The sequence below is a fragment of the Boleophthalmus pectinirostris genome, unplaced genomic scaffold, assembly GCF_026225935.1.
Source record: "Boleophthalmus pectinirostris isolate CB_2022bp ecotype Guang Dong unplaced genomic scaffold, ASM2622593v1 HiC_scaffold_4, whole genome shotgun sequence".
Taxonomy (NCBI): domain Eukaryota; kingdom Metazoa; phylum Chordata; class Actinopteri; order Gobiiformes; family Gobiidae; genus Boleophthalmus; species Boleophthalmus pectinirostris.
In genome coordinates, this window is record NW_026571353.1 from 5128556 (window position 1) to 5156331 (window position 27776).

The window sequence follows — 27776 nt, forward strand, 5'->3', positions numbered from 1 at the left end:
TTTCAGTTTAGTGTTCAGTAAATTCCTCTTTCATCAAACTAGGCACAGCAAGTGAAGTGAACTTTAGTTTTCATTCATAAAACTCATGTGGTGAAGCTGAGCCAACGAATCAGTCACTTCCTCAAATCTGAAATATGTAGTAACCTTTACTTTAAGAGGAAGTTCATCTTACTTGAAAAAAAAAAAAAAACTCTAGGAAACTGATCGCCTTGAACTGCACAAGTAAATGTTACAAGTGAGTGTAAAAACAGGTTCTATTCTACAATAATGTCATTTAGATCTGCATCAGGTAAAGGATTTGAATATTTATTAGTCTTTGAAAAAAACGTACCAAAACTTTTGTTCACCTTCAGTTCAAACACATCGTAACATGTGTAACAATAAAATAATAAAACTCGGTCATTCCAAGTCAACTCAACCAAGGCCCCCGAACTTAGGAAACAAAAAATGCAGGAAGAAACAAAACAGATGAACAGATGTAATTCAGCACAAACTGAATGAACAGAGAGAGGATATAGAGACGCTCTGGGAGGATCAGGGAATGAGTGGCGACTGTAGGAAAAACAGGGAGGTAGCAAAAGGAGGAGCGGAAACAGACTGGGAAATGGAGCTGGACTCTTGACAATAATACGTCACTTTCAGGATGAAAAAAAGCACATGACTTGTCAATTAGACTAAGGTCGACTTGAATGAGACCAGTAACTAAAACAGTAACTGTTACTTTGACACAGTCATTAAGATCCACAAATTCATATCTGTGAGTAAAGTAAATGAGCTGAATGCAAGTGAACCCTAGTGTTAGATTTTACATTGACCTGGTGTCATAGAAGTGTCTTGTTACAGCTTTAACTTTAGCCACTGTATGCTGTATACGGCAGAGGGCACCAAACTTGGGGGCCACATTATTGCTCCTGACTGTGATGGAGGTTGGGGGTCAGGTTATATTTTTTGAAAACCGCCACACTTTCTTTACATACTAGACAAACTGCACGGTCTTCACACTGAACAAAAAAAGAATCTTTGAAAACTTGACACTCTCTGTCCACTTCTTGTACTTTCATACTCGTCATTTTGCTGTCCTTAAATGTACTACAGTACTCTGCACTACAGTACTCTGCACTACAGTACTCTGCTACAGTACTCTGCACTACAGTACTCTGCACCACAGTACTCTGTACTACAGTACTCTACTACAGTACTCTGCACCACAGTACTCTGTACTACAGAACTCTGCACTACAGAACTCTGCAGGTGCATTGACTGTCATTGTTTGATCTCTAGTTTGTCAGGTGACGAAATTCAGCGGCAAATGTAAATACGTCAAATAATTATTTAAATATAAATATAAAAACTGCATATAAATATACATTTTTAATTGAAAAAAAATCTACAAAATACAAGATGCAGACGTGTTATTATTTTCCAAAAAGTAATAAAAAAAAATAGGTCATGAACTTTTGAGGATTGCCTCATAGGGCCAGTTCATGTGGTGGGGGCAGAGGGGCTTTGGGGCCAGTCAAAGGGCTGTGGCGGGCCAGAGTCGGCCCACGGGCCTTAGTTTGATGACTGCTGGGATATGGTCTATTGGGGGTTTATAAACATCCTCTAATATCTAAAGAAAAAAACAAGCACAAACTCATATTCTCACAAGAAACTGGTGTGATTATCAGTTAACACCAAAAACATGCCATCAGTTTTAATGTGTCTGTAATTACTGGGTCTATCCACATGGAAAAAAAAACACAAATAAACGTTTAAAAACATTTCCACAATAATTCTTGAGTAATCTGCAGTTATACACAGGAGAAGCCAAAAGCACGCGTCACTTTCTTGTGGTGACATTTACGGGGTAGCTTCTAAAGTTTTTAAAGCTTTTATTTTCTGGAAAAATAACTAATCTGGCCCATTGGGTAAACTGTCTTGCTCAAGGACACAATAACGGTACACATTTTCACTTTAAAGCTACCAGCCAATAAAACAACAAACAAGTCCTCGCTGAACTTTGGACAACAGCTGCGTTTTGTCCAATATTTATTTACATTCTATCCACGGCCGTACATCAAATAGCATAAGATTTAACTGTCAAACTGTCACCCGTGTTAATAAATGCACTTTCAAGGACTCCTCCAGACTTCTATAATAAGTGTTTCGGACAGCCGCACACTGGTCAGCAGCTTTTAGCCAGTGCACGAGTGCTTATTTGAACCGACACCGCTAGCTTTTAACGTCAATTCTCTCGACTTTTCTTCCGACCAAAGGAACAGTGGACACAAGGTTTGCTGTCAGCTCCATTTTAATCACAATTAGAATAACGGTCGGCCATTTTGGATTTTAGATTGGCCAGTTTTAATAACCTGTCACTCCGCATCAGGACCAAACTGCTTAAGGGGCCTGTACCCGGTCTGTTTTTTTTTTTTTTTTTTTCCCCTGTGTATTTGAGCAAAATTTGTGTAGCCCCAGTACAGATATATTGTATAAGCAGATCTTGAGGTCAAAGTCTGGCCGCTATGTGCTTTATGTATTTTATTGTCTTATAATCAGGAAATGATGGGAGCGTGTCTGTGTCCCCAAAGCCCTATGTTCCCTCATTTCTAATTTTTTTGTTTTGTTTTTTTTCCCCCCAAAATTAGGCCCTATGTTGCCGCATTTCCAATTTGCATCAGATTTTATCCCCATTTCTCCCAATTTGGTCATCAGTTACACCCAGCCTATAGACCTTTTTCACAACGGCTTTTCTATGTTTTTCTATGGCAACATATCTGTCGAAATATCTTGTTTAAATCCCACCAGCTTCATAAATCTGCTAGCCTGATTCAACAGCCGGTTTCATTTCATGGAAACCGTCTGACCTCGCAGTATTAGGATTCCGTCACTCGACAGTAGGCGGGTACTTTTTTTATTTAACCAATCACTGCTATTTGGTCGTGACGTATGTAATCCACCAAATCCTGTAGGAAAAAAGGGCAATAACGTCTTTCCCCTTGATAAAATTCACCAAACATTCTCTTTGTTCCGGCTTTAAATCCTCGATCTCGGGAATCGTTGCAAACACAATGTCTGTCTTCGTCTACATCCGTCTCGGCGCTTTGTTTACTGTTGTGCTGTTCCACAAAAGGGACCCAGACAGGCGCGATGAGTTTGACGTCATGGCTTCACAGCAATGCAAACCTTTTAAAAGAGCTTGTTCTGTTTTAGATGTTTTAAATGCCTACTATCTGATTTTTCTATGTGTTTGAGTAAACTGTGTCTTGTCCCAGTGCATATATATATATATATTATTCAAGATTTAGGAAGTGCCAGTTTAGCATGATAGATGTTAGAATTACTGTGAAAGCACTGGCCTTTGAGAATTGAAGAAGCACTTATAAAATCATCATCAATGTGAATAATGCTTGGAATGGATAAGGTAAGTGAAGAATAACTTTGGACCACTGCAAACTTTTAAAATAAACTAGTTCTGCTTTTTTTTTTTTTTTTTTTTTTTTTTCACATTTTTAAATGTACGGGAAGCCCTGAAAGGCAAGAGAAAAAAAAAAAAAAAAAAAAAGAGGCAGGTCATTTTTTTTTTCCATCAAAAAAAAAAAATATAAAAAATTTTTAAAATCTTTAAAAAAAAATTGTAATAATAATTTGCTCTGAGTGGTGTTTTTTTTTTTTTTTCCAGCCACATCAACAGGGAAAAACACACACACACAAAAAAAGATTTAGATTTTTTTTTTTTGTATTTTTTTTTTTTTTTTGAGTTGGTGAAAAAAAAAAAAAAACACTTAGAAAATAGAGCCCAAATGACCTGCCTCTTTTTTTTTTTTTTTTCTCTTGCCTCTCAGGGGCTTCCGTATAAAGGACATGTACCTGATTTTTTTTTTTTTTTTTCATGTATTTGAGAAAAAATAGCAGCTCTTGTGGTCAAAATGAGTCTGTGTACTATCTGTATCCAATAATAAAGTATAGTTTTGTCCAAGATTCAAGAAATGTACATTAGTATGCTGGCTGTTAACATTACCCTTACAGCAAAACTCCACTCTGGCCTCTGACAGTTATTTCATAACTCATAAACTCATCATGGCGAATATTTAGGATGTTCAGTATGCATAAGGTAAGTGAGGAAAAACTTTGGACCAGTACAAACTTTTAAAAAATGACCTAGTTCTCTTTTCACATTTTACAACAGTAAAAATCAAATACAGAACTTTTAAAACTGTTTTATTTTAGATTTTCCTGTAAAAGTCTTCACGAAAAAGTAAGAAATCCTAGAATAGCGGGGTATCTTTTAACATGGCGAGATAGATGGTTATTAAAGATTTACAAACAACAGGAGCAGAACTTAAACTGGGTAAAAATCTTGCTTAAAATAAGCTAGTTCTGTTTTTCATGTTTAAAAGCCTGAACCTGTTTTTTTTTTTTTTTTTTTTCATGAATATGAGAAAGCAGTGTAAGCAGTTCTTAAGGTCAAAATAAATCCACTGTGTGCTGTTTGAATCTAATAATAAAGCACTGTATTGTCCAAAATTCAAGAAGTGTGTGTTAGCATGCTAGTTGTCAGCATTACTGCAACAACAACTGTGAAAAGTGCTCATAAACTCATCACAGTGAAAATGTACAGTGTTCTGAATACATGAGGTAAGTGAGGCATAACTTTGGACCATTACAAACTAGTTCTGTTTTCACATTTTATAACAGTCAAAATCAAATACAGAACTTTTAAAAACTGTTGTATTTTAGATTTTCTCGTAAAAGTCTTCACGAAAAAGTAAGAAATCCGTGACAACAACCGTGAAAAGCACTCATAAACTCATCACGGTGAATATTTACGATAATCTCAATACATGAGGTAAGTGAAAAATAACTTTGGACCACTGCAAACTAATTCTGTTTTCACATTTTAAAACTGTAAAAATCAAATACAGAACTTTTAAAACTGTTGTATTTTAGATTTTCCTGTAAAAGTCTTCACGAAAAAGTAAGAAGTCCTAGAATAGCGGGGTATCTTTTAACATGGCGAGATAGATGGTTATTAAAGATTTACAAACAACAGGAGCAGAACTCAAACTGGGTAAAAATCTTGTTTAATTGAGTCATCAGCTCCAGCTTTGGCAGAGCAACGGAGAGAGAAATGAAATATGGAGTAACAGCGAGGTTCAAAAAAAGTGAGCACCAAACTGATATTATTGTTAATGTAAGATTCAAATGTGAAAGTGTGAACAGTATGAGCAACGTTTGTGTTAAAAAAGCAGACGTTATAATTATAGGAGCTAATTAAGGAACTCGTTTTAAGTTGTTTTAATGAGGAAAAAGTGCAAGATTATATTTTGTTAATAGATCACCAGTAGTAGTAGTAGTAGTAATAGTAGTAGCAGTAGTAGTAGTGGTAGTAGTAGGAGTAGTTATACCAGTCACAGTAGAACTAGTAGTGGCAGTGGTAGCAGTAATAGCAGCATTAGCATTAGTAATAGTAGTAATAGTAGTAGTAGTAGTAGTAGTAGTAATAGTAGTAGTAGCTGTAGTAGTGGTAGTAGTAGCAGAAGTAATAGCAACATTAGTAGTAGTAGTAGCTGTAGTAGTAGTAGTAGCAGAAGTAATAGCAACATTAGTAGTAGTAGTAGTAGTAGTAGTACTAGTTGTCGTTGTAGTAATGGTAGTAGTAGTAGCTGTAATAGCAGCATTGGTAGTAGTAGCAGTAGTAACAGCATTAGCAGCAATAGCTTTATTAGTAGTAGGAGCAGCAGCAGTAGTAGTAGTAGTAGTAGTAGCAGCAGCAGTTGCAGTAGTAATAGTAGTAGTGATAGCATTAGTAGGAGCACCAGTAAGTATAGTAGTAGTAGTCACAGTGATAATAGTAGTAGTACTAGTACTGGTAGTTGTAGTAGAAATTAATATGTAGTAGTACCAGTTGCAGTATTATTATTAGTAGTAGTAGCAGTCACTGTTGTCGTAGTAGTAGTAGCAGTCTCAGTAGTGTTAGTACAACTACTAGTATAGTAGTAGTAACAGTAGTGTAGTACTAGTATAGTAGTAGTAGTAGCAGTCTCAGTAGTGTTAGTACAACTACTAGTATAGTAGTAGTAGTAGTAGCAGTTGCCGTGGTGCAGTAGTAGGGGTAATATTAATAGTAGTACCAATCGTAGTAGTAGTAGTAGTAGTAGTAGTAGTAATTAGTAGTAGTAGTTGTAGTTGTAGTTGTAGCAGTCGCAGTGGTGATAGTAGTATTAATATGTAGTAGTACCAGTTGCAGTAGTAGTAGGGGTAGTATTAATAGTAGTACCAGTCCTTGTAGTAGTAGTAGTGGTTGCAGTAATAGTAGTAGTATTATTAGTACCTGTCACTGTAGTACTAGTCGCAGTAACAGTATTAGTACTCACACACGACCCGGACAGAGGCTTTTCTGCTTTTGGATATTCCTAGTGTAGTAGTAGTAGTAGTAGTAGTAGTAGTAATATTAGTAACAGTTGCTGTGGTGCCGTAGTAGTAGGGGTAATATTAATAGTAGTAGGAGTCCTTGTTGTAGTAGTAGTAGTAGTAGTAGTAGTTGTAGTACTGGTAGTCGTAGTAGCAGTAACTGTTGTAGTAGCAGCAGTCGCACTGCTTCTATTTTAATAATAGTAGTATTAAAATGTAGTAGTACCAGTTGCAGTAGTAGGTGTAGTACTAATAGTACTACCAGTCCTTGTAGTAGTAGTGGTCACAGTAACACTACTGGTAGTAATAATAGTAATAGCAGTATTAATACCAATCACTGTAGTACTAGTCGCAGTAGCAGTATTAATACTCACATGCGATGCGGACAGAGGCTTTTCTGCTTTTGGATGTTCGTAGTGTAGTAGTAGTGGTAGTGGTGGTAGTAGTAGTAGTAGTAGCACTTGCCATTGTAGTAGTAGTAGTAGTTGTAGTTGTTGTATAGTAGTATTAGTAGTAGTAGTGTCAGTATTAGTAGTATTAGTACTCACATGCGATGCGGACAGAGGCTTTCCTGCTTTTGTACATTTTTAGTGTAGTAGTAGTGGTAGTGGTAGTAATAGTAGCAGTTACCATAGCAGTAGTAGTGGTAGTATTAGTAGTGTAGTATGATCAGTCACTGTAGTAGTAGTAGTAGAGGAAGTATTAGTATTAGTACTCACATGCGATGCGGACAGAGGCTTTCCTGCTTTTGGACGTTCCTAAATGGCTCCAGGCGACGCAGAGGCACCAGTAATCCTCAGGCCCATGGAAGTCCTCCACCTGCTGCCGGGACACGTTGATCATCACCTCACGCACCTTCAGCCCTGGAACATCAGAGCAGAACAAAACATGAGGAAAGGGCTTCAAACAGTACTCTTAAAGCAAGAAAGCGAGTGGATTTTAAACTTGTTTCTAGTGTCCTTTTTCCATCGCATACGTTCAAAAATACAACGCAGAAGTGGAAGTTGGTAGGACATATCGGTGTGAGACTTGGCTCAGGACACTCAGAGCTGCTTTTCAATTGGTGCTTTAGGAAATCACTTCTTTTTCACCGTCAATCTCAGCTTCAAATGGCATCTAGACTTTAGACTTGATAGATTTTAGACTTTTAAACTTTAGGGGAAATTCATTTTCACGCACAGAGCTCGACATATACAGCAACAGCACAGTCGTAGTAGTAGTAGTGGTGGTTGTAGTAACAGTCGTAGTAACAGTCGTAGTAACAGTCGCAGTAGAACTAGTAGTGGTAACAGCAGCAGTAATACCAGCATTAGTAGTAGTAAGCATAGTAGTTAGTAGTATAGTAAGTTTAGTAGTAGTATCAGTAGTTAGTAGTAGTAGTAGTAGTAGTAGTAGTAGTAGTAGTAGTAGTAGTAGTAGTAGTAGTAGTAGTAGCAGCAGCAACAGTAATAGCAGCATTTGTAGCAGTGGTGGTAGTAGTAGCAGTAGCAGTAGTGGTAGTTGTAGTAACAGTACTTGTAACAGTCGCAGTAGAACTAGTAGTGGTAGTAGCAGCAGCAGTAATACCAGCATTAGTAGTAGTAATTTTTAGTAGCAGTTGCAGTGGTGGTAGTAGTAGCAGTAGCAGTAGCAGTAGCAGTAATAGTAGTAGTAGTACCAGTTGCAGTAGTAGTAGTAGTAGTATTAGTAGTAGAAGCAGTAACTGTAGTAGTAGTTGTAGCAGTTGCAACAGTGGTAGTGCTAGTAGTAGTAGTAGTAGTAGTAGAAGCAGTTGCCGTAGTAGTACGGGTAATATTAATAGTAGCACTAGTCCTTGTAGTAGTAGTCTTCACAGTAACAGTAGTGGTAGTCATAATAGTAGTAGTATTAGTACGTGTCACTGTAGTACTAGTCGCAGTAACAGTATTAGTACTCACACGCGACCCGGACAGAGGCTTTCCTGCTTTTGGACATTCCTAGAGTGGTAGTAGTGGCAGTGGTCATAGTAGTAGTAGTAGTAGTAGTAGTAGTAGTAGCATTTGCCATAGTAGTAGTGGTAGTACTAGTAGTACCAGTCCTGGTTTAGTCCTGGTTCAGTCCTGGTTCAGTCCTGGTTCAGTCCTGGTTCAGTCCTGGTTTAGTCCTGGGATCAGACCTGGTTCAGTCTTGGTTCAGTCCTGGTTCAGTCCTGGTTCAGTCCTGGTTTAGTCCTGGTTCAGACCTGGTTCAGTCTTGGTTCAGTCCTGGTTCAGTCCTGGTTCAGTCCTGGTTTAGTCCTGGTTCAGTCCTGGTTCAGTCCTGGTTCAGTCCTGGTTCAGTCCTGGTTCAGTCCTGGTTCAGTCCTGGTTCAGTCTGTATGTAACGCAAAAGTCCGGCATCTCCAGTTTTTATTCTAGATCCACGGTCGAAATTGGATGAAATGGGAAACAGCCATTATATGTTTTTTTCCCATTATTCGTTTAAACACAAAATTGAAAACAGAAAAAAAAAACAACGAATCGTTATCTGTTTTTTTCATTTTGGTTTTGGAGACAAAAAAATGAACAAAATAGATGCTTTTTCGTTTTCTTACTTTTGGTTTTATTTTGAAAAAACAATGAATGAATGACACACAGATTCAGACAGCTACGAGAAATTTTCACAAATACTTTTTTACTCTTGCTTGGGTAATTTCATCGATTACTACTTTGTACTTTTACTAATGTAATGTCTCTTACAATGTTTAGCTTCTCCACCCCAGAGAGGTAGTGAAGGCAAGTTTGGAGCATAATTTAATGTAATTATTTATGATATATTATTGTATATTATTTAATGTTTAATGAGTAATTTTTTGGACTTCTGCTTTTACTAGCGTATTGTTATTCTGAAGTATCACATCTCTTACAATGAGTGTGTATACATCAGTATCCCGGTTATTAGCCATATCCCGGTTATGTCAGTATTCAGGTTACTGCGTGTACATGGGCACTGGGAAACCAGGACACTCATATCCCTGTGTACATGATCAAATGGAGTATCCCGGTTTCTTGACATAATCTTACAAAAATTTACTTAATTTAAGTTAATAAACCAGGAAATATACAAACAACCATGAGCTCCTTTAGCAGAGGAAGCTCGGGAGGTTCTAACTAACAGTAAGAAGCTATGAGATATCCCACAATCCACTGCACAGATCAAACCGAACACTGCAGCAGATTTTGTATTAAAATGTTCTGCATAAATAAACTCAACTTTACAACATATAAACCATAACCACATCAGCTCATTTAATAATTTAATTTAGCTTTGATCACATTTGTTTACGTTTTACAGAAACAAAACTTAAACCGCGTGGCTCATTTGCATAAACTGTTAGCTCACTTCTTGTACCGCTGGTGTGATCAGCTTCTGTCGGACTAAAGGACACGACTCAGTGGATTATATGTGTTTTTTCTGTGACAGAGGAGTGGCTGATGATGGTGAGTCTGTTCTATGCGTATATCGTATAGGGCTGGGTCAAATTCACAGAGGCCAAAATTAAAAATAAGTCGTGAATAAATCGTGGGCCAAACTAAATATTTATTGAAAAATTTCAACAGCGTCTGCATGGTTTCTCTTCTTTTGAGATATGTAATGTTAAACCTTTTCTTACTAAAATACATGTTTAATAATAGTTTTGCTTAAACAGAAACAGAACAAGCAAAATATAAAATAATAACGACATTTTAAATAAAAAAAAGTCTCTATAGTCTATCTGTAGCCGGTGGGCAGCTCTAGTACATATTTTATATGATCTCGGGGCCAAATATAATTATATCGTGGGCCAAATTTGGCCCCCGTGCCTGAGTTTGACATGTCTGGTATAGGAGATGTTTCATGTTTAACTTTTCAGCGATCATACGTGTGCAGGTCATACGAGTGCAGATTGTACGTGTGCAAGTTTAGCGCAGTCATTTCACTCATGTATGGTCACTTTATGTATGTTGGTCACTTTATGTATGTTGGTCACTTTATTTATGTTGGTCACTTTATTTATGTTGGTCACTTTATTTATGTTGGTCACTTTATGTATGTTGGTCACTTTATTTATGTTGGTCACTTTATTTATGTTGGGCACTTTATGTATGTTGGTCACTTTATTTATGTTGGTCACTTTATGTATGTTGGTCACTTTATGTATGTTGGTCACTTTATTTATGTTGGTCACTTTATTTATGTCACTACTGTTGTGGTGAAAAGACTGAAAAGTGCGCATTCAAATTTATGTTGTAGTAACCGGGATACTGCGTATACATGCCACAGTATCCCAGTTACTATCGGAATATACCAGCTACAGTATCCTGGTTTCTCATAACTGGAATAATGCCTCATTCGGGATACTGATACCGCAATGCTGTGTATAAAGGCACCATGATGAAACCGGGATACTCAAAAAAACCCGATCATAACTGGGACACAGATGTGCATGTAAACACACTCAGTGTTTAGCTCCTCCAGCTCAGAGACACATGATGCCCATGGGTAGTGAAGGCTGTCACGTTACACTAGTCGGTGTTGTTGTTTTCAGATTTTAAGGACATGAACTCAGGACAAAGTTGGTAAAACTGGCTCATCTCATGATTTTCCTTGAAGTAATTTATTTCCCCATTCGTGTTTGGTGCGGTTTCCATTTTTGGGGACAATACTGAACAAAACCACATGTGACAAGCCTTAAGCCTATGAGTCAGATTACAAAATGGCTTCTTTTTGGCCATCTGAATCTCTCTGACAGGGAGCAGACAATTCCAACCCAACACTGCATCATTTTCTAAGAGGATTCCCCAACATGAAACCACATTTTAAATCCTTTGGTTTAATAATAAGACTTGCTACGTCCCCAGTGACTTCGTATTGCGTGATGCTTTTATATTGAACATCCTGCCGACAACACCATTTGAAGGGCTTAAAGGGGCTTTTTTTTTTGTCTGTGTATTTCAGCAAAATTTGTCTTGTTGGATTTATTGTATGAGCAGTTCTTGTGGTCAAAATAAGGCCACTGTGTTCTTTCTCCAGTTAATTATCAAGCGTTTTGTTGTTGTTAATCAGGAAGATGCAAGTTCTTAGCTTTATCGTCGGGAAGTGTGAAAAAAACGCTGATGAATTTTATTTTTTAGGATTCAGGAAGTGTGTACTGAGCATGCTAGTTGTTGATAATATCGCCGTCCAAACACTGGTCCTTGAGAGTTGTTGAAAAGCGCTGATAAACTCATCACGGTGAATAACTAAGATGCTCGAAATGCAGAAGGAAAGTGAAGAATGACTCTTACCGTTTTACAAGTCTTCTTTTTTATGACTTAACTACTCACAAACACACACACAAACACACACACACTCTCACACACTTACACTCGCACATCAGAAGAACAGAAGTCATTCTTATCGTCTCGTCACCTCTTCAAACCTTGATGTATGCTCTCCCTACCCGGTCAAAATAAAAAAAAAAAAGAAGAAGAAGAAGAATTTAGCAGATTTTAAGTGATTCAGCAGAATTTTTATTTATTTATTTATTTATTTTCTGGCTGTTTTTGTGTACGTTGGGACGTTAACTCAAATTAAATGTGCTAAAAAAAAAAAAAGTCTCAGCCTCCTCAGCGGGTCTCAAACCACAAAGAAAAGTACTTTTTACTTTACAGTCCAGATTTAAAATGTAGTGGAGTAGAAAGTACAGTAACAGCGAGTTTTATTGTCCGTTAATCAGGAAGTGCAAGATAACATCCTAGTTGTTGTTACCTGTTCCGGACTGGTCTCTGAAAATTATGAAACATGCTGATAAAGTAGAAAGTACAGATACACGTAGATGTAGTGAAGTAAAAGTAAAAAATATCTAGTGTAAAATGTCCTTAAGTAAAGTACAGATAACAACAATCTGTACATAAGCATTGTATTTTTACTTTTGTACTTCATTCATCCACTAAAGGCAATATGTTCCCAGTGACTTTGTATTACGTAATGCTTTTTGTGTCACGTATCCTGCCAGCAACGCCATCTGAAGAGCTTAAGAGCCGTCCTCACGTTTAGCTCTTAATTCGCCTCCAGCTGATTTAGCGTTCTTCTTGTTAGCCGCAAACATACAGAAAAAGACCCCCCCAGAGGGATTGTAAACTCTGCCAATTTTTCCCTCACAAACTAAAGCTTCGATGTAGGAAGTATGTCACTGGGGCCTAAGACGGTGTGCATAGCTAATCCGCTAAAACCAAATTGATCAGTGGAGCAAGCTTCAGGCCTATCCATGCATCGATCGGCCATTATTTGAGAGCCCACGCCGACTACGAGCTTTTCTATGTGCTGTTGAAACATCACACAATATGGATTATGGATTTGGACGTGTGGTTTATCCAATCAGAATATTGGTTATGAAAGCAAGGCTGTTCTGTACAAAGATTAACTTAAAGGCAAGACAAGTTTATTTGTATAGCTCAGTCTGTACACAAAGTCATTAAAAATGCTTTACAGAATTAGAAATACATTCAAATCACAATACACACAAATAGGGATGTAACTGTACATGTATTCATGCCGAACCGTTTCAGTATGGGACGTTTGGTTCGGTGCAGGGCTGTGTACGAGTGAATTTCCGCAATTTGTGTGTGTTTACATGGCCACTACATGTGCAGCTACACGGAATCAGCTCTTTTAATATTCACAAGGAAACTCGTCCATGATTGGAGCAGTGAATCCTCACAAAACTATGGTCGTCACACCACGGTCCTCGCTTTCGCAGAATCTCCGGCTGCAACCTCTATTATTTTCAATTGCTGGGGACATTGTACCTGCTGCAGATCTGCACTTTCTGCAGACAATGTGGACAAGTTGTTTTTTCTGGCCAAAAATATGAAGATTGAGTAAAAGTTCATGCTGGAACTGTCAATGCTGCGCATTACTTTTTGAAAAGTTTTGTTTACTGTTTACAATGAAATGATTTTATATAATATTTCATACATTTGTTGCTTATTTGTGAATATTTTATTTAACTCAGAGGTGTCAAACTCCAATTCACAGAGGCCAAAAAAAAAAAAAACTGGTACTAAGTCATGGGCCAAACTAAATATTTATTGAAAAAATTTCAACAACATCTGCATGTTTTTTATTTTTCTTTCGAGATATGTAATGTTAAACCTTTTCTTATTAAAATGTTATACAAATCCAGAACAAGCATAATAGAAAATAATAAAACTGTAAACACATAATGTCTCTAAAGTCTATCTGTAGTCGGAAGGCAGCTCTAATACAAATTTGATGTGATCTCGCGGGCCAAAAATATTTATATCTTGAGCCAAATTTGGCCCCTGGGCCTGAGGTTGACATGTCTGATTTAACTTAGTATTATTACCAAGCAGCACTCTGCATTTATTTTATTTTCCCATTTGTATAATGTTAAAAGAAATGGTTGGTTTAATAAACACACAAATAACCAACAAGCAAATGATTTTGCATTTTGTTCACATACTCTACCAAAAATGACCTGAACCGTGACCTCAAAACCGAGGTACGCACCAAACTGTGATTTCTGTGTACCGTTACACCCCTACAAACAAATCAAAACAGAAATAATCGTCATAACATAAAAAAAAAAAAAAAAAAAAAAAAAAAAGAGGGAGACATTAAATGAGAGAGAAGAGTGCAGAATGAAAACCTTTCAGTCATATGCAGCTAAACAGAACTGTTCTGAGCCTGGACTTAAACAGCATCAAAGAGCTAAGGAGGGGTACGTGGGTGTAACATGTTCTCCCACTGATTTATAGAAACCTTACTACAATCAAAAGTACAATTGGGATGTCATTAGCTGCTAAATATTCAGTGCAAACATGCAGTTTGGTTTTATCTGTAAGAAGAGTGACATGGTGACTGGAAAGTTCTCTCACCTCACAGCCAGAAGGTTCTGGGTTCAATTGCTAAGTTGCCCAGGCCTTTCTGTGTGAGATTTTACTTTTGCACTATGGTGTCCTGCATCAACCCAAAACATACCCCACAGGTAACAGCCAAAGTGGTCCTGATCAAGACTAGCCTAACATCTGGAGACGACTCCTCTGGGAGATGTTCTGTGGAGCTCACTGTTACTGACAAGTTGCTCCAGCAGCACTGATGGGTCAAATGCAGAGGACACATTTCCCTACGGAGAGATTAAAGGTGCATTGTGTTTTTCTGTTGGAGGGTCTGTCAAATGCTTCGTTCCATGGAGATGTTATTGTTTGGTCTAGAATGTTTCACAGTATGGCATTAAGCCTTTCTATCTTCATGGACACCAAACCAGACCACAGAAAAAAAAATGCCTGTTTTTCTAGGTATTTTTGAGTTATAAAACCACCTGTGATTTATTAAATGTAAAGTAGAGCTGTTTAATGTCATGAACATTCAAGGCAGAACATTGACGTATCCATTAAAATAAGCAGGCGACGGACCCCCAACCAAAAAGTTACATATTGCACTTTAAAAATGTACCTGTCAATACAATGAGAAAGCCATACTTTTATTTTTAAACATTAAAACTGTTTAGAATTTGGTCTTATAATAACTGCATTTCATCGGTGGCAGTGAAGAGCCTAACCTGGTTTGTACTGACTACAGGTGCGGTTCAGGTTCAGTGTAGTTTTAATCCGACTTGTGATCCACTGATTGCGATCTCTGCTGCTGTCCGGTCAGAGTAGGCTGCGGGCAGAGTGTGGAAACCCTCGCTTCCAAGACAAACATATTCACACGGGAGTTCACGCAAGACATTTCACACTATGACCACTTTCTCCTGCTTTTGGATACCGTGGCTATCTACAGCGGGTAAGTACATTTGCCATTACCAGGAGTGTGCAGAGATATTTTATTCTGAAAATACACTGAATCTGTCAGGTCTGAGCATCTGATTTCCTGTTTTGTTCATGTGAATTTGTCAGCTTGATGCCAGAGACCGCTGCGTTGCCCGGCATTCTTTTCACAGGCCCGTGCACTGGCACCAGCACCGACACCGCACCAAGGTCACTGCAGCTCAGCCAACTGATTTTTAAAGACTTTCTTCTTGCGGGAAAAAAATGCATAGCACGCTCAGGTAGCCAAGTTTTTTGTTTTTTTTTTAATAACATTTCAGCAAAAAAGCCTTCGCCAGATATTTTTTTTTTTTTACTCTCTCTCTCTTTTTTTTGTAATTACTGTTTGTTAACTTGCATTTGCATCTCTACAAGAACTTTGGTGTGCTTTTTCTGTTTCATTTGTTTCTTCTTGACCCACACATTTCTCAAACTGCATCGTACCTGCTGTCAGTGTACACCAGGCGTAAATATAATATATAATATATAGCTGTAAGCGTTCACCTCACACGCTTTGGTTTCAATAAAGTGCCACCTGGTTTCTCATTAACCTAAACATGTTCCTCCTCCAGTCTCAAGAGAGAGAAGTCATTAGATGATTGTTAATGGACACAGTGGTGTATAGAAACAGATCCAAAGTGCAGTAAAGTGCTTGTGGTCAGTCAAAAGAGATGTCCTTCTATCACGTAGGTTGTTCACGTAATATGACTGAGTGTTCCGTCTTATGGTACAGTCTGAGGTGGAAGTCAACAGCTGGAACAGAGAAGAGTCCATTTCTCAAGTGATTGCAATCAAGTCCAGACTGACAGGTATAGAGCAGGAGTGTGTGGATATTCTGAGGTAAGAGTCTGGACATGTTCTCTTACACTTGTTTTTACATCTCCACTGTCCACAGGTTGTTTTCTTTTTTTTTTTTTTAATCTTGGCCAGGCTGAAAATAACTCCATGTAATTTACAGTGAGAAGGGCACACGGATATAAACCATGTACCAAAGAAACACGACTGAGATGGAAAATAAGTTCTTCATAACAAAGCCTGTCAGTTGGATGTTTTTAACGTTAACTGTTTATTTTCTATTGATTGAGTTACTTCGCATCAAAGTCATATTTCAAGTACAAATTGTGATTGTCCAGGGCATATCTTGTGCTGTTGCTGACGTAGTAGTAGTAGTAGTAATAGTAGTAGAAGTAATAGTAGTCATAATGGTAATCATAATAGTACTAGCAGTGGTAGTAGCACTGATAGTAGTATAGTATAGTCAAAGTGGTATTAGTAGTAGTATTAGTAGTAGTAGAAGTAGTAGTAGTAGTAGTAGTAGTAGAAGTAGTAGAAGTAGTAGTAGTAGTATAGTCACAGTAGTAGTCACAGCTGTAGTAGTAGCAGTAGTAGTAGTTGCAGTAGTACAGTCATAGTGGTGGTAGTAGTAGTAATAGTAGTAGTAGTAGTAATAATACAGTCACAGTGGTAGTAGTAGTAGTAGTAGTAGTAGTACTAGTAGCAGTGGTAGTAGTAATAGTAGTAGTATAGTCACAGTGGTATTAGAAGTAGTTGTAGTAGTAGTGATAGTAGCAGTATAGTCATGGTGGTAGTAGTAGTAGTAGTAGTAGTAGTAGTACAGTCGCAGTGGTAGTAATAATAGTAGTAGTATAATCACAGTGGTATTAGAAGTAGTAGTAGTAGTAGTAGTAGTAGTAGTAGTAGTAGTAGTAGCAATAGTATAGTCACAGTGGTAGTAGTGGTAGTAGTAGTAGTAGTAGTAGTAGTAGTAGTAGTAGTAGTAGTAGTAGTAGTAGTAGTAGTAGTAGTGGTAGTAGTAGTAGTAATAGTAGTAGTATAGTCACAGTGGCATTAGAAGTAGTTGTAGTAGTAGTGATAGTAGCAGTATAGTCATGGTGGTAGTAGTAGTAGTAGTAGTAGTAGTAGTACAGTCGCAGTGGTAGTAATAATAGTAGTGGTATAATCACAGTGGTATTAGAAGTAGTAGTAGCAGTAGCAGTAGTAGCAGTAGTAGTAGTAGTAGTAGTAGTAGCAGTAGTATAGTCACAGTAGTAGTAGTAGTAGTAGTAGTAGTAGTAGTAGTAGTAGTAGTTGTAGTAGTGTAGTCATAGTGGTGGTAGTAGTAGTAGTAGTAGTTGTAGTAGTAGTATAGTCACAGTAGCAGTAGCAGTAGTAGTAGTAGTAGTAGTAGTAGTAGTAGTAGTAGTTGTAGTTGTAGTAGTGGTAGTAGTAGCATAGTCGCAGTAGCAGTAGTAGTAGTATAGTCATAGTAGTAGTAGTAGTAGTAGTGGTAGTAATAGTAGTATTTGCAGTAGTATAATCACAGTGGTAGTAGTAGAAGTAGTAGGAGTATGTTGTAGTATAGTCACAAATGGTATTATTATTATTATTATTATTATTATTATTATTATTGATAGGAGTGGTAGCAGTAGTTTAGTTGCAGTGCTATTAGAAGAAGTAGTAGTAGTAGAAGCAATAGTAGTAGTAGTAGCAGTAGCAGTAGTAGTATCAGTAGTAATAGTAGTAGAAGTATCACTTGAACATATCAAAAGTATGTGTGACATTGGACAGTGCGTTGAAACGGTCTTAAAACCTCAAAGCGTGTTTATCCCGTTACCCCCTACGCCCCGACGCCGCTTCTTTCTCTTTTTGGATCCATGCATCTTTTATCACAAATAACTTTTTCAATCCGACGCGCTGTTACCAAAGGCGAGCTGTCCGGAGCCCGTTTTGACATGCTACACTTCCCGGCGAATACCAATTAAGAGGAGTGAACGTCGGACTGGCCCCACGCTGCTACTTACGCATAAAGTATGAAAATTGGGGATCGGGGCTCAGCGGGGGGTCCGTGCGATTCCGCTTGTAAGTGACAGGAGCGAAAATAATAAAAAATAAATAAAATTGAAAGTGTTTTGGGCGTCCGTTTATTGTTGACAAGTTGTGAAATGGAAAATGAGCCAGTTCTTTGGCGGGCGGGCGGCGCGGCGGTGGGTTTGTTGACCGGGCGGTTTAAGCTGTGATTGACAAGCTGTGCGAAACGAAAAAGACTAAAAAGCGGAATGAATAAAGCAGAGCAGCTCCTGGAGTGACGGAGAGATGCAGATGGAGTTTTCAGCGGGGCTTGGAGGGCTTGGAAATCGAAAATCTACAAAAAGGTAAGACAAAGAATAAAAAATAATGAGTAGTGATCAGAATTAAAGTGGATTAAAAACTTCTTTAAAGGGCTCATATGACGCTATTATCAGATCAGTGCTCTAATGTTTCCTCATCACAAACAGACCTGGAGTTGTGTTTTGTTTCATTTGCACGTGTTAAATGCACAAACCCTGCGCTTTTAGACACTGAGGAATTCTTCTCTCAAATAGAAAACACTTCCACCTTCTGATATCATGAGGTAATACAGGAAGTGCTCCACTGTTTTTTGTTTGTTTTTTTTCATTTTCCTTAGAATCATCACTGGAATTAAAAAATCTCTACTGAACTAAAGGTAAACGTAATACCACTGTGACTACTTGTACCACTGCTATTTTTACTGCACTACTATTATCTTTGTATCTTTAATACAGTGTGTGAATGAAATGTTAATCAAGACACAAAACTAGTACTACTGCTACTACTGCTACTACTATTGCTACTACTAGGCAAGGCAAGGCAAGTTTATTTGTATAGCACAATTTGAACACAAAGTAATTCAAAGTGCTTTACAGAATAAGAAATACATTAAAATAAACAAATCAAAACATTAATAATCATGAAGATTAAAATTAAAAAAGAGAGACATAAATTGGAGAGAAGAGTGCAGAATGAAAACCTTTTTTTAGAGAGAGAGAGACTGGAGGTGACTGCTGACACTGTCCCTTTGTTTCTGTGGACCAAACACTATGACTTCAGTCTTGTCAGAGTTTAGCTGGAGAAAGTTGTTTTGCATCCACACACTGATCTACTACTACTACTACAACAACAACAACTACTACTACTACTACTACTACTACTACTACTACTGTTACTACAATAACCATTTTTTGTGTGCCACTAAGAGGTAGGGTACTGCATGTGGTACAAAAATCTGTATTCAATTGTATTAAATATACAAATAGAAACTTTTGATATGTTCAATGTGAGTAGTACTACTACGACTATGGGTACTTCTACTGCTACTACTACTACCATTACCACCACAACAACTACTAATACTACCGCTACTACTACTACTACTACTACTACTACTACGGGTATTTCTACTGTTACTACAACTGCCATTACCACCACAACAAGTACTAACACTACTGCTACTACTACTACTGCTACTACTACTACTGCTACTACTACTACTACTGCTACTACTACTACTACTACTACTACTACTACTACTACTACTACTACTACTACTACTACTACTACTGCAACACAGTTTATTTTGATTAAACTAGGCTACTTCACAATCATAGTACAAGTTAAACATTATGATGTCCCGGACCTCTGCTTGAGGAGATTTTCTCAAATGTTAGTTGAATACTCCTGCTATACAGTATTATTAATTAATGGGCCGCGGGCCACTCTGCACTGGAATAATCAGGCCTTAGCATCTAAAAAAGGTTAAGAAGCCCTGATATACAGTACCCCACCTCTTAGAGACACACCCAAAAAAGATTATTGTAGTAATGGTAGTAGTGGTAGTGGTTTTAGTGGTAATAGTAGTAGTTTTTTTTTGGGTTTTTTCTTACCCTAATTAACAAAAGCAGTAGTAACACAGTGATGCCATAGTGGTACTTGTATTTATAATAGCAGTAGTATAATACAATACTACATACAGTACTGTACCTCTTAGTAACTGGTTCTTGTAGTGTCAGTAGTAGCAGAAGTTGTAGTAGTAGTAGGACTAGTAACAGTAGTAATAGTAGTCATAATAGTAATAGTAATAGTAATAGTAATAGTTAATAAAAAAAAAAGAAGTAGTAGTAGTAACTTTTCTAACAAACAAACAAAAGCAGTAGTAGCACAGTAAAATACTAGTGGTATTAGTATTTATACTAGTACAGTACCACATACAGCACCCTACCGCTTAGTAACAAGTAGTGGTAGTTGTAGCAGCAATTGTAGCAGCAGTAGTAATAGTAGTAGTAGTAGTAGTAGTAGTAGTAGTAGTAGTAGTAGTAGTTGTTGTAGTAGCAGTAGCAGTAGTAGTAGTAGTAGTAGTAGAAGTAGTAGTAGTAGTTTTGCGTCTTGGTAAACACTTCATTTGCACACTGTATTGCAGATAGAAAGTTAGTAGTAACACAGTGCAGTAGTAGTGGTAGTAGTAAGTAGTAGTAGTAGTAGTTGTTGTAGTAGCAGTAGCAGTAGTAGTAGTAGTAATAGTAGAAGTAGTAGTAGTAGTAGTAGTTTTGCGTCTTGGTAAACACTTCATTTGCACACTGTATTGCAGATAGAAAGTCAGTAGTAACAGAGTGCAGTAGTAGTCATAGTAGTGGTAGTAGTATTTACAGTAGTACATTAGTACATATAGGAACAACAGTGTGAGAGTGCCTCTCGTGTCTAAACTCCGGCGTGTTCTTGTGCACTGAGCAGGTGACAGGGCTCATTAGAGTGAAGCACTTGATCTCACAGCAGCTCCAGTCACTCCATAAATCTATGAGAGCAAATCTGAATCATTCATGACCAAAAACTGTGCAAAAAGAACTCAAGTTTAAGTCCCACGGCTTATTCAATCACCTCTAAAAAGTGTCACGGTGCCGACTCGTGTCAGAGAAGGAACAAGACAAGAAATTCAGTGAACTACCTTTTTATGCAGTTATAGTGACTCTGCAACGGTCTTGACTTACTGTGATAGTGAAAAAGCCACACTGTGCAACGTTTAACCAAAAACAGACTCAAATAAAAGCCTGGTTGCATTTTTTTATTTTTTTTTTTTGCACTCAAAACATAGACAAAAGTGTGAGCAGGCTTGCATTTCCACAAACCTGGCTTGTTTTCATGGAAAGTCTGTTTCTTTGGCTGTTATCTTCCACAATGTGGCCTTATTTCGCTCTTAATGCACTCATTTTATTTTGAAAAACATTTATTTTGGTAAGTGGAAATATGATCCTCTGTTTATATTGATGCTGAGAGGGTCTGGCTGCAGCACGTGACCTCCACTTTAATAAAGGAGGAAGTACATATGTCTCAAACAGACAAATGTTTTTTGTTTTGTTTTTCAACCAAACACGACACACTTGCGAGTTCATTGGGATTAATTTAGAGGTTTAGACTGGTGTTTTTGCTGACCCTTTTAAATGTGAATATGTTTATTCACTATTGTATTTTTTGTGTATTTTTTTTTTTATTTTCATGTGAACTGTTTATTTTTATAAGATGCCCTTTTTGTTTGTATCTGAAAATATGCAAAAAAAAAAAAATAAAATGATAATAATAATAATATATAATAATATATATATATAATATATATATATATATATATATATATATATATATATATATAATATATATAATATATATTTTTTTTTTTTTTTTTTTTTTTTAATCCATAGATCCAACAAACAAACAAACAAAAAAAACAAAAACGTTTGACCAGAAAGAGAAGTATTTTCTAACAAATTATTCATTATTCATATGGTTTGCCAAAAAAACAGAGGGGGGATATTTTATAAGATTTGAAACAATGTCAGTGAAGTTGCATGAATCACTATGAGGTCCTTGTCCCACATTGCCAGGCTGGCACCACCTAGTGCCTCCGCTCAATTTCATTTCTCTCCAGCAATTAGGTCAGGAATCGGAATACACTAGACGGTTCACAAAAAAACCCAGAAGTGCGAGTTGGGCACCAGCCAATCAGCGAAGAGTCATATATTCAGTGTTGTCAACGATTCCCAAGCTCGAGGATTTAAAGCCAGAACAAACAGAATGTTTGGTGAATTTTATGAAGGGGAAAGACGTTATTGCCCTTCTTTCTACGGGATTTGGGAAAAGCTTAATATACCAGTTAGCCCCGTTAGTGGCACATTACATACGTCACAACCAAATAGCAGCGACTGGTTAAATGATAAAAAGTACCCAGCTAGCGTCGAGCAAACGAATCCTAATGCTGTGAGGTTTGTACGAAGTGAAACAAAGTAAAACCGGCTGGTGAATCAGGCTATGTCCCACCAGATATTAAAATTATTTAGCAGAGGTGGGGATATTAAAACCAGAAAGGGGGAAACAATCTTATGTAATTAATAGCTTTTGTTATTTTAATAGACCCATGAGCTCCACTCGCTCCATAGGTCTGCATGAAAGTGGAGGTGACGTGTTTCCTTTCGAGACATATGTACTTCCTCATTTTCCTAGAGTTGAGCTCCTCTAACTCGTACATCTGCAGACAGACCCACTTGGTCACGTTGGGTGATAATGACCTTTTTATTTGTCAAAAGTAATTAAGAGTTTCCACACTATAGGACGCGCTCATAAGCCTCCAACCCCATCAAAAAACAACTGTGCACCGTGCAATCCAGAGCACCCTACTGTATACATGAATCCACTCGGGTGTCCCAGCACGACTTCAGTAAACTACAAAGCCGCACCACCCACAGCGCACGCAAACACACACGGAGCAGACAACGACCGCACAGCGAAAAACACCCACAGACACACTCATCACTCCACGCCAACGAGGAACGGAACGGAGGAACGAACCGAAAAAGCGAGTGCAATGTGCCACTTCTAGACACAACTGAACAACTGAGTCACTGCGAACACGCCGACAATCCGTTGGTCCCAGACAGCACCCTCCCTACACGCCACAACTGAACAAAGCCCAGAGTCACCGTGAACGCCACAAACAAACAAAACCACTCACCCATCACACTGTTGGGTTTCATTTAAAGTCTAGTGCGGTTTATTTGTGAAAAAAGTTCGAAAATAGACCATTCTATGACAGTGCGTCTTATAATCCAGAGCGCCTAATAGTGTGGAAAATAACTGTTTTCAGGAGAATTTTCCAGAGTTTTAGCTCATTTTTATGGGATCATGCAGGTGCCACGTCCAGAAAGTTACATATTGTTGCTTTAAGAATGATTCAGGCAAGTAGCTAAGCCTACTGATACAATTCTGAAAACTTTGCTGGATCAGATATTGGCTTATAAATATTTCTATCTTCATGGAGACCAAACCAGACCAAGTTGCAGGTCAGATCTGTGGAGAGGCGACCCCGGTCACAGTCAAAATGTCTGTTTTCTAGGTATTTTTGAGCTATAAATTCACTGTAACTGAGTACATGTAAGGTAGAGCAATATTTAAGCAGAGCAATGACACCTCCATAGAAACGATGCACCTTTAAATATACAATTACACAATTCTAAACGAGTGCATCCATTTCAAAGTTTCCTCTGCTCAAAGTCCTGTGTCTAACCTCTCCTCGCTGATTTTTTTTATACTCCTAACCATCCAATAAAGCTAAAATGGCAAAGAGTAGACGCTCATAGATCAATATTAGGTTTTCAGAAAATGGCAATACCTGGGCAATGTACTATCGCAAAGAGATTGGAAAACCCAATAGTGGAACAGAGCAAAATTGAAGCATTGAGGCAGCTCCCGCGTTTTATCCAATAGAAATTCATTTGTATCACTGTAGATGTCTTCACTATAATTCAGAAGAAAGCTGGAAAAGTTTGGGGGTGGATAAACTTTGGGGAACTACTACGACGGCTGTGCTAATGTACTATCACAAGCTGAGTTGGAGCTCTGTCCGTGGTCCTGAATCGAGATTTGTGTTCAAAATGTGGAGTAAAAAAACAGAAATGCCGGAGTCCCCGTAGAGACAAGGAAGTTTGCGTCTTTGTGTGTGCATGTGTGAACCAGAAACTAGTGAAAACTGTAAGGGAAGATATTGAGAAGGAACTAATAATGACTAGGGCTACGTTCAGACTGCAGCCTGAAGTGACCCAAATCTGATTTTTTGGCCCCTATGTGACCTGTATCTGATCTTTTAATGACAGTCTGAATGACACAGATCAGATTTTTTTTTTTTTCAAATACAACCCAGGCCACTTGGATATGTGCTCCTGAAACCGATACATGTCTGATCTTTTGACATGCGACTTCAGTCTGAACAGCCAAAGCGCATTCATCCACCTACACGTTATCAACAAGCCACAAACGTTACTATTCTGCGCTGAAGTACGTGAAAATTGTTAATGAACTCCGTGTCACTGAAGTGAAGCACATCACCACTCACCACTCTTGGCTACGTCTCCACATCCACACGTTCCTTTCAACGGACTGTCCCACAAAACACCACGGCCAAAAACCTCGTCCTTCTCCTTCTCAATCTCCTCTTTACAACAAGTAAGTTATTCATGTTCTGACTTTGGAGGAACTTTAAAATTTCCAGGTGCTCAATTCTCGCCTCCATGTTTGGACAACTTCTGTAAACACAGAGCACACTCACTGCAGTTGACGTCGTTGTGTCACCAGTGCGTCGTTGTGTCACACATGCGAGACACTTTTGGGCTGTTTAATGTTCACACTGGAGTCACATACAAGTTGCATTTAACTGGAAATGTGAACGAAACGCAAAAACATCGGATTTCACAAAAAAATCTGAATTGCGCATTAAGCCCTGCAGTCTGAATTTAGCCTAAGATGTAAAGTTATAACATTCGCACTGGTTAAAATAAATGTTTTTCAGTAGCACTTTATCATAACTCCTCCTTATTAAACAGTTATTAAGCATTATTTCACACATTTGTTAATCATTAGTAAACTGTTAATTCCTAATTATTTCTCATCAGTTAATCATTTATAAACATGTATGTTAATGCTTTGGCCATGGTGAAGAAGTCCATCGTTAAGAATTTGATAAATTTGGGTATAACGTAACACTTTTAAATATTAATAGTTGATGAGTAGTAATGAATTAGTAATGATTTACTAATGATGACTGAAGACATTAAATAATGTATTTAGTAACGATTAAATCACATGAAAATATTAAGAAGTAAGTGTGTACAAATGATTAACCAATGTGTTAAATAATGTTTAACAAATAGCTATAAGATGACTTCTTCACCATGGACAAAGCATTAACATATACATCTATAAATGATTAACTGATGAGAAGTAATTAAGAGTTAACAGTTTACTAATGATTAACAAATGTGTTAAATCATGCTTAATAAATGCTTAATAAGGAGTTATTATAAAGTCCTACCTGTTTTTCTTGTCAAAGTTTTTGTTCAAGTATATTATATACAAAATTGTGAGAGTTTATTCCCTTGTATTTTTGCCTCGGATTATGTATTTATTTATTTATTTATTTATAAGGGAAGCCCCTTGAGATGTAGCATCTCGTTTGTGAGGGGGTCCTAATACATTAACTTTAATTAATTAAAGCAGCATTTACAGAAGAGAAAGAAAATTGTCTTTTGTGAGCTTTAAGTCACGTTAAAATAAAAGAAAACACAACTCCAGGTGTGTTTTTAAGGAGGAAACGACATCATATGGATCTGAAAATAGTTTAACATGGACCCTTTAATTGCTACAAAGCCCAACTTTTATTGTATTTATTTATTTATTTATTTTCTTTTTCTAATGATTTTCTCAGATTTTCATTTGTCGAATTTTTCTAATTTCAGAGAGAGAAGATGGCCGCATGTGAAGCTCCGTCCTTGGCCCTGGAATAAACACAGCACAAAGTTTTGTGTTTGATCACAAATATTTCACAGTAACAAAACAGACTTTGACAATCCTTTTCAAATCACAGTTTAAATTATCATCCAAATACATTTCATTTTCTATAAACCCAAACTCTGTTTTCTACACAAACAAAACATTCCGAACTGTCTGTGTTTGAACATATGTTATGAAAGACACACTATATTTATTTTTATGAAAAACTCAAAGCAATATTCAGTTCAAATTTATTACTGCTTCTCTACTCTGTTTTGCTTCAAAGCATTAAATCTGTCTCCATGGAGACGATCAGGTGATGCCATTGGAACAAGTTACAGGTCAGATCAGTGAAGAGACGAGTCAGTTCACACGCAGGTTTTTCAAGTCATGTTTTTAGCAAGAAAAGATAAAGGACTATTCCCAGTGTATTCTACAGCACTGTCCATGGTGCTGAAATGTGCTACCGTATTTAAGATTTTAAACTGAGGAACTACTATTACTATTACTACTACTACTACTACTACTACTACTACTACTACTACTGCTACTTCAACTACTACTACTACTGCTGCTACTTCAACTACTACTACTACTGCTACTACTACTGCTACTAGTGCTACTACTACTGCTACTGCTACTACTAGTAATACTACTACTACTACTACTGCTACTACTACTACTACTACTACTGCTACTTCAACTACTACTACTACTTCAACTACTACTACTACTACTACTACTACTACTACTACTACTTCAACTACTACTACTACTACTACTGCTACTTCAACTACTACTTCAACTACTACTACTACTACTACTACTGCTACTACTACTACTACTACTACTACTACTACTACTACTACTACTACTGCTGCTGCTACTTCAACTACTACTTCAACTACTACTACTACTGCTGCTACTTCAACTACTACTTCAACTACTACTACTACTGCTACTTCAACTACTACTACTGCTACTAGTGCTACTACTACTGCTACTGCTACTACTAGTAATACTACTACTACTACTACTGCTACTTCAACTACTACTACTACTACTACTACTACTACTACTACTACTACTTCAACTACTACTACTACTACTACTGCTACTACTACTACTACTACTACTACTACTACTACTACTACTACTGCTACTTCAACTACTACTTCAACTACTACTACTACTACTGCTGCTACTTCAACTACTACTTCAACTACTACTACTACTGCTACTTCAACTACTACTACTACTACTACTGCTACTACTACTGCTACTGCTACTACTAGTAATACTACTACTACTACTACTGCTACTTCAACTACTACTACTACTACTACTGCTACTTCAACTACTACTACTACTTCAACTACTACTACTACTACTACTACTACTACTACTACTACTGCTACTTCAACTACTACTACTGCTACTTTACTACTACTACTACAACTACTACTACTACTACTACTACTGCTACTTCAACTACTACTTCAACTACTACTACTACTACTACTGCTACTACTACTACTACTACTACTACTACTACTACTACTACTACTACTACTACTACTACTACTGCTGCTACTTCACTACTACTACTTCAACTACTACTACTACTACTGCTGCTACTTCAACTACTACTTCAACTACTACTACTACTGCTACTTCAACTACTACTACTGCTACTTCAACTACTACTACTACTACTACTACACTACTGCTACTTCAACTACTACTACTACAACAACAACTACTACTACTACTACTGCTACTTCAACTACTACTTCAACTACTGCTACTACTACTGCTACTTCAACTACTACTACTACTACTACTGCTACTTCTACTACTACTACTACAACAACTACTACTACTACTACTACTGCTACTTCAACTACTACTACTTACTACTACTACTACTACTACTGCTACTTCAACTAC

General features: G+C 37.4%; 1 protein-coding gene across 1 annotated transcript in view; it reads right to left on the bottom strand.

Moving 5' to 3' along the window:
• The window catches only part of unc5db (unc-5 netrin receptor Db), a 386593-nt gene that overhangs the window by 267464 nt on the left and 91353 nt on the right, over positions 1-27776 (bottom strand). Inside the window, exon 3 of the mRNA XM_055161477.1 lies at positions 7116-7259. Coding sequence (XP_055017452.1) covers positions 7116-7259 — 144 coding nt within the window. The remainder of the gene's footprint in view (positions 1-7115; positions 7260-27776) is intronic.